Source organism: Myotis davidii, unplaced genomic scaffold (assembly GCF_000327345.1).
Source record: "Myotis davidii unplaced genomic scaffold, ASM32734v1 scaffold1384, whole genome shotgun sequence".
Taxonomy (NCBI): Eukaryota; Metazoa; Chordata; class Mammalia; order Chiroptera; family Vespertilionidae; genus Myotis; species Myotis davidii.
Genome location: NW_006294869.1, coordinates 26,403 through 34,506, shown reverse-complemented (window position 1 = coordinate 34,506; position 8,104 = coordinate 26,403). Strand labels below are relative to the sequence as shown.

Here is an 8,104-nt window from a genome sequence, read left to right as displayed (position 1 = left end):
CATACACGCACACGCACATATACATATATATATATATCCATCCTTAGAGGTATAAATCTATTTGGACATAAACATGGTTATACTGTAAAATCATAATGTATCACTTGCACCATCAGACATTTGAATTGTATGAGGTCAATGGCATACTCATTAATTTAACAGCCATCATTTTATGAAGCATTCTATGATTAAAATATCAACCAAGGTAAAATGGAGGTTTTATAAAAAGTCAGGGAGCTATTTAAAAAGGGGGCTTATAAGACTAAAAGCCCAGTACATTGTTTTGTGTGTTTTAATTTTCATTTATAAGAATAGCTTTGAATATATTGTTCTTTTTGACTCAAGCTGAAATAGTCTTGTGGTCCCTTCAATTTACCCTGTCAGTCATATCTGATTTGAAGACTGCAAAATAAGCCCCTGTGACTGTCAATAATGAAGACACTGACAGAATCATCTAGGCTGTTAGATGAATTTTTAAAAGCTGTTTAAAGTAGGGAATAGAGAAATTTCTCAGAATTTGAAGGGTAGTTTGAGCTAAAAATATAAAATCAGAAGTGTTCTGCTGCCCCCTGCTGTTCATTTCAGTGTTCTTCTTGTACCAATGAAGACTGATCAGAATGTAGGTGTTAGAAAAATGAAGGGCTGAAATACATATATGTGTTCTTGCTCAAGAACACATATTAATTATAATGGTAGATCTAGTATTTCATCACTACTGTCACTCATTCGTTCAGCTGTTTATTGGGCACCTATTCCAGACTTCTAATAGAGTAGAAAACACCTTTATAAAAAAATATTTTGAAAGCTTAGGTGGTGACCATAGTATCAATATTTTGTTGATCTCATGTGTAATAAAAGGTCTGTTGTGAATCATATAGTACGATATAAAGAGTCTCCTAAAGATTACATCAGTTTTGTTCATTACAGTCCATAAATAAGTGAGATCATATAATATTTGCCTTTCTCAGATTAGCTTATTTCCACTGATGGGCTGTTGGGCTGTTTCCACATCTTAAGTATTGTGAATAACGATGGCTGGTTCACCAAAAAAGCAGTCTAATCTTTTTAGAATATAGTTCAGATCAGTTAATACTTATCCACTCAAACTCCTCAGGCCCCTGACCATGGTTCGCATGTCTATCCCTGAATGGGCCCCTGGCTGTCTTTTCTATTATCTCATGCCACTCCCTTCCTTGCTCTAATGTACTTCAACTAGTGAAACTTATGTTTCTCTTCACCCAGTGTGCTCCTGCAGCAGGAGTTTGCACTACCTGTACTCTCCCGCCAGATTGCTCACTCCCCACTATATTGACCTGCACCCCCCATTCATTTAGGTCTGTGCTCTAATAACTCCTCCCCAAAGAGGACTTCTTCAACTCTCTATCTAAAAGAGCATAGCATCCTCTGCTTGTTTACTTGCTTTCTTGTATTTTTATGTCCCTTAGCAATAGCTGCCGTATTCTGTATTTAATTACAATGGACTGCCTACCCATAAGGGTAGCACTTTAGTAACCAATGCCTCAAACTGTATCACTTTAGAAATATCCAAATATTTATTGAGTGAATGAATTTATCCAATGAGTAAATAGATTACTATTCCTATTCACATTCATACTTTAGTCGTGTTCTGCCAGGATCAGTCATGATTTGACTAGTGACTGGAATACAGAAACATTAAGGAGAAATGCCTTGTTTTTTTTTAAAAAAACAAAACTTAGTAACTGTGGCATTTTCTTCACCTATAGCCCATGGTTGATAGTGATTGACTGCTTGTTAGTTTTAAGACATTTAAAACACGAACGTGCCCTTTCACAAAGGCACAGCGCCAGCTGAATTTTTTAAAAATTGATATACATTTGGAACTTACTGGCTGCAAATCGTGTGGGTTATATAATATGCTGTCAGTTGTCCTAACAAGGACTTAAAACTTAGCAGATGTTTAAACTACAAACAAGGTGTGATTTCTGTTTTGAATGCTGAGAGATTCTCCTTTTTGAGGGACATGTTTATCCATTCACTCTCAATAGTAATGTGAAAGTACTGGCCCATGCAGTGTTGAACTGCAGGGCAAAATGTTTAGAATTCTTATATCAGGTTCCAGAAAGGTCACTTGACCCTCACATAGAGCTTCATTGAAAGTAATTATTTTGAGGAATCATGCCCTCATGAATTTTCTGTACTTCATCAGTTTTATGCCCAAGATAGATGACTGCTATACAGACTTTCTAGGAACATTAATCATATTGATAATAATGATCTTTTACAGCTACTGAGAACAGATGAGAATAGATTTTTAAGCACAGAATTTTAGTTTAATTAAGCACACTATCCATCCTGTTACTCTTTTAAAAATGTAATAAACTATCTTTTTTATTTTATCAAGGTTTATTCTTGTATCCTACTCCTTTATTGTTTGTTGCTACACTTTTGGAGTTTACAGTATTTTTAAGATGGGTTAAATAATAATCATTTTAACCAAAAATTGACTTTATATATCAGGAGTTAGAAAACATCCCCCCACACACACACACACACTGGGTGCTTCCTTCTCATCTTCCATATTTTATTTATTTTTCTTTATTGTTGAAAGTATTACAGATGTCCCCTTTATTTGCTTTTTTCCCCATTAACCCCCTCCACAACCGCACCTGTCCTTCCCAGGCCGTGAACACTGTTGTCTGTGTCCATTAAGGCATGTAAGTTCCCGTTAATCACTCCTTACCCAACCCCCACCCCTGCTTTTCCTTTGAAATTCCTCAGTCTGTTCCTTGCTTCTATGTCTCTGGATCTGTTTTGTTCATCAATTTATTTTGTTCACTAGATTCCACATATGAATGAGATCATGTGATACTTGTCTTTCTTTGACTGGCTTATTTCATTTAGCATAATACTCTCCAGGTCTTTCCATGCTGTCTCAAAGGATAGGATATCATTCTTTTTACTGATGCTTAGTATTCTATGATATTAATGTAGCACAGCTTTTTTATCCACTCATCTGCTGATGGGCACTTTCGGTTGCTGTTCACAGGTTTTGTATAGTGGAACAGTTGAGCTTAACTAGTACTACCTGCCATAATACTAATAATTATATACATGGGTAGGCAAACGCAGGTTTATAGTTGTAAGTACACAAAATAGATTATTCTTGTATTATTTATTAGTTATTTTATTTATTTGTATAACTGTAAGCCCATTTTTGCTCACCCCTGTATGTATTTGTAAAATGATAATTCTTGGTATGCCCATAGAAATTATTATATTGCACTAATTATTTTGCCAAAACCTATTATGGTGATTTACTAATTATTAATAGAGTAATTCTTACTGTATTGTGAAAAATAGTGTTAAACAGAGAAAAAATGTTAATATTTTAAAATATATACTATTTAGAGTAAGCAATGCTTTAGATGTTTTGCTTTTATGTTTATTTGGTTAAAAAGTAATTCTCGTAACTATGTGTATTTATGTTATATTATTCTGTTTCCTGCAAATACATTTTTCTAATTTTGATTTGCTTTTCTTTCAGTTGTTTTACAGGTTTGCAGCCTGGTTCTTTACCCAATCAAGTTCATTGAAACTGTGAGCTTGAAAATTTACCATGAGTTCAATTGGGGTTATGGCCTGGCGTGGGGTGCAACTATATTCTCATTTGGGGGTGCCATCCTTTACTGCCTGAACCCTAAGAACTACGAAGACTACTACTAGAACCAATAGTCTCAAATTGGGGGGAAAAACATCCAACAAGGATTACATCTGCATCTTTTCTAACTCACTATTTTCTAAAACACTTGTGGAGTGTCAAGCAGTTTGCTAGGTTGATTTAATATCTTTTGCCTTTTGGCTGTCAACATAATAACCAGCTTCTACATCCATTTTAGGGACCTGCACAAATTAAGAGAGCTGATTAGACATAGGCAAATGCTGCAAACTTCCAATATGTTCTTGTCATTTTTCTTGACAAGTGAAGGGTCTATATGACAGCAACCATTGTGAGAAACTAGATGGAATGAGAAATGCCTGAATCTCCTATTGCCTGCAGGGGAGCAGCTGGCATAAGCAACATTTAGAAGTTCCTTTTGCGCTGACAAGGATTTAACTGTCAGAGTCCTTATCACCTGTTTTTCCCACCCAATGATAAATTGCCATTGGTTTTTTGCTTGAGTGAGCTCTTGAATAGTGAACTGCCCATCAGCATCTAATGGGAGTTCTGAATGTAAGTTGTTAATGGTACATATTCCATCTTAAAGAGTACTCTTTTTAATGGGAGGTTATGCTTTGGCAATCAGCATTTCCTTGGGAAAGGTGTCAAGACTTGGAGAGGTGCTTTTCATTATGTGGTTAGAAATTGTGCCTCAGCCATATCTAGAATGAGGAAAATTGGGAGTTTCTACCTTCCCTGGGGCAACTAGAAAGACATATGCATGAGTTGCTTTTGTCCTAAGTACCCGGTAAATCATTTATCAAACATTACAGCAAATAATTGTGCATATGTAACAAACTTAAGTGTTTTTATAGAAGATGGACCATTAGCATAAATGGTAATATGTTGTTCCCTAGCCCTACACTTGCATTTGCCTATTACACATAGAATTAATATTTGCTCTAGTGAAGTGATTTGAACACTAACCTTGTACGCGTTAAGAGGCTTAGATCAGTATGCACACTTACTTACCTTACAAAAGTACATATTAAAGCTTTTGCTCTATATTCTCTGCTATTCCACTGGAAAGTTTTAATAGAATTGTATAAAGAAGAAAAATTGAAATGGTATTAATCTAAAAATTTTTGATTCTTCTGTAAGCACTGTAGTTCAAAAAAGAGTAGCAATTAGGTTGGTCATTTTGTTTAAAGTAGAAGGCTGCTTTTTCAAGTATTTTAAATGTCTTTATTAAAATATAAAGGAATAGTGATAGATTTATTTGAATGTCTAAATGTCTCAGTAGAGGAATGGGATTCATCTGGTTATCACCTGGTCCTCTGATGTTAACTAAGGGGCTAACTGATTTGTGCACACAATTATGATGGATTTATGTTAAGGGAATTATTTGTTGACTGTTCAAATATAAGGAAATGTCAATAATAGGGAATAAGTTTGCAACTAATCTCATACTGCAAGCTTGTTCATCTTAATCCTGTTTAATATACAAATTTGGATAGTTTAATTATAAGCATATTTTTATATCAAATATACAGTTCTAATATAAAAGTTATAAATAATTATTTTTGTTAACAAAGACACTAAAACAGTATGTCCTGGTTTTGGCCCTCTTGCAGAAAGAAGCAGTGGAGAAAATCATTGAAAGCACACCTATGTTCTCTTGTATTGCAAATTCTGTTAAGAGCAGGACCACATCAATAGTATTTAATAATTTTCTTTTCCTCCCAAAGCAAAGTTCTGCTTTCAACTTGTCTTAAGAGCTGTTGCCAAAACAACAGAAAGAAAAAACTATTTTATTATTCAAATGCTTAAAAAAAAACCTCTTCTGACTTTTCTATAGAATCACAAAGTAAATATGAAGTATCAGGCTTATTCTTATTTTAACAGTGACAAAAGTGATTAAATGCATCCTAGAGAGAAACCTTTATAAAAGTATATGTTTCTATGTAGAACCATAAGAAACTATGAGTGGACATTTTCCAGAAAGATGTTAGTATTATAGAATCTTTTGAAGCAGTTTTCTTGATAAATACACATAGTAAAATCTGGGCCAGACTGTCTTGCAGTTAGTTAATTGCATATTGTCAGAACAGCATGAGAAATATGTTATTTGTTGGAAAGGGATTGCGGCTACTAAACACTCTCGATTGTGAGAGAATCTCTTTATTCCTTAATAATAATAGAAGAACTGTACTTTGGTGCTGACATCAATGAGGCACTTTTCTTAGTCCTAGTAGAGGATGCAGTGTGCTGTTAGACTAATATCACATCTCAAGTCTTACCAAGTTTTCATTCTCTGTCAACATGACAAGCTGAAAAGTGACAGAATATGTTATCAGCTAAGGTATACATATTTGCAGTTTACTGAAAAGTAGATTGCTTATATAACGTTTTCTCCTTAGCAGTGAAGAGCCCTTTGCTATATTTCTACCATCACTAATGTTGTTTGGAAGTATTTTATTATTAACAAGCTCAGTAATACATGAGTTGTTGCTCATCTGAAATACAGTTTTGTCTATCAGAATAAACACAAGTGAATTTCTCAGCTACATTAACATTGTGTATTTGCAGCTTTAGGTTTGTTTGATGTTTTCTCACAAGCAAAACTGGTAACCATAAACTCATTGTTTATCTTAGAGAGAGAGAGAGAGATACACACACGTGTAGCAAAAAGTACTCAGCAGGGCTAGTTATTCAGATTTCTTGCACAACTATTTAGCTTTTTGTAAGTTCAACATGTAAATTTTAAAGACAAATATAGAGAGACCTATGTGTTTGAAATATAAAAGATATATATGGATTAGCATGTACCTGTATATTATTAAACATGCAAATGCACTGACTGGTAAGTGATGTCTAATTGTATGGCTAGCAATGTGATTTATTCAGACTGTATTTTTGTACAGAGCAGCGCACACTAACTTATGCCTCTGTGTCCTCTTTAATGCCTAATACTGTGCCTAGATATTTCATGTTTTAAAAATAAAATATACTTCATGCTGTTCATGCTATTAGTTTCTCTACTGCTGTTCTATATTTATTATTTGAAAATATATGACATTTTACTACTTAAATATGAATTCCTGATATTCTGGTTATTTTTTCTAATAGTCCTCTGGGGGAAACCTGTTTATCACTCCATTGGTTTTGAGTTTGCAGTTTCAGGATCAGTTCCTTGTTTCATGATTTGTGTAGCTGACATGAAATTATCTATGTGGAAAAAAAATAAAAATAAAAGTGGTTTCACGGATGTGGTTTGACTCTGTGTCTTCTCTACTGTACACAGGTTTCTGAATTACATGCCTTCAGTTCATTTTCTCCTTTATATAATCATTTTGAAAACAGCTTAATATGACATGCCCATTTTGTATCAAATTTCCTTAAAACTGTATTTTATTTCAAATTCTCAAGATTCTGTCCTCTGCAGCTGAGTTACATGAAAAATAAAAGGAAATATCTTTTTAAACTTTCTGTTTTAAAAGGAAGGCGGAAACAGTGTGACTATCTTTTTCCCTACTCTCTAATCACACAATTAGAAACAGTAGAAGTGAAAGGGATTTTGTTTAGTTTTCAGGATTTGCAAGGTATGTTAAAGCAGGCTTTCCTACATCATTTCTGTTTTTTAATTAGAGAGGCTCTCTAAATTATCAGTGCACATGTGTACATGTATATGTGAAGAAATTCATAAATTTAAAGTCAAAAGTTCCCATCACCATTGGTGTATATAAAATGGTGAGTATACTTGGAAATTTAAGTTTGACAATAAAATTTACTTGTATGATTGTCAGGAAATTATCTTGTAGTTATAAAGAAGATCATATATGATTGAACAACTTTCTTGTTAGTAAATCAGTTTGAATATAAGATAAATTTTTTGTCATGAAGATATCTTTCTATATCTCATAAACCCTCAAATTTTGAGAGGTCCACAGAATATTTTTCTGCTAAAATATTGTAAAATATCTGCAAGCCTATGATAAATTTAATATCAAACATTTCCTGAAAATATATTGATTTTTTTACAGACAGGAAGGGAGAGGGATAGAGAGTTAGAAACATCGATGAGAGAGGAACATTGATCAGCTGCCTCCTCCATACCCCCCACTAGGGATGTGCCTGCAACCAAGGTACATGCCCTTGACCAGAATCGAACCTGGGACCCTTCAGCCTGCAGGCCAATGCTCTGTCCACTGAGCAAAACCGGTTAGGGCTAATATCAAACTTTTAAAACTATATGAAAAGTTATAAATTCTAAAAATTTTGCCAATTTTCTATCATTTTGTAAATTGTTCCTTTTGATGACCTTACTCTAATTTGATGGAATAGCATCATTCATTTGATGTATTGTATTTTCAGCATAAAGTACTTTCATTTTTATACAGAATTCTCATGAGCAGAACACCTTTACAAACATGTCCTGCCTGGTAATTATCCATGACCCAGTTT

At 33.9% G+C, this 8,104-nt stretch overlaps 1 protein-coding gene across 1 annotated transcript in view; it reads left to right on the top strand.

Moving 5' to 3' along the window:
• Positions 1-6,908, top strand: part of TMEM47 (transmembrane protein 47) — an 8,769-nt gene extending 1,861 nt beyond the window's left edge. The window contains exon 3 of the mRNA XM_006769422.2: positions 3,527-6,908. Within this exon, the coding sequence (XP_006769485.1) occupies positions 3,527-3,705 (179 nt within the window). The 3' untranslated portion in view covers positions 3,706-6,908. The remainder of the gene's footprint in view (positions 1-3,526) is intronic.
• Positions 6,909-8,104: the final 1,196 nt, after the last annotated feature.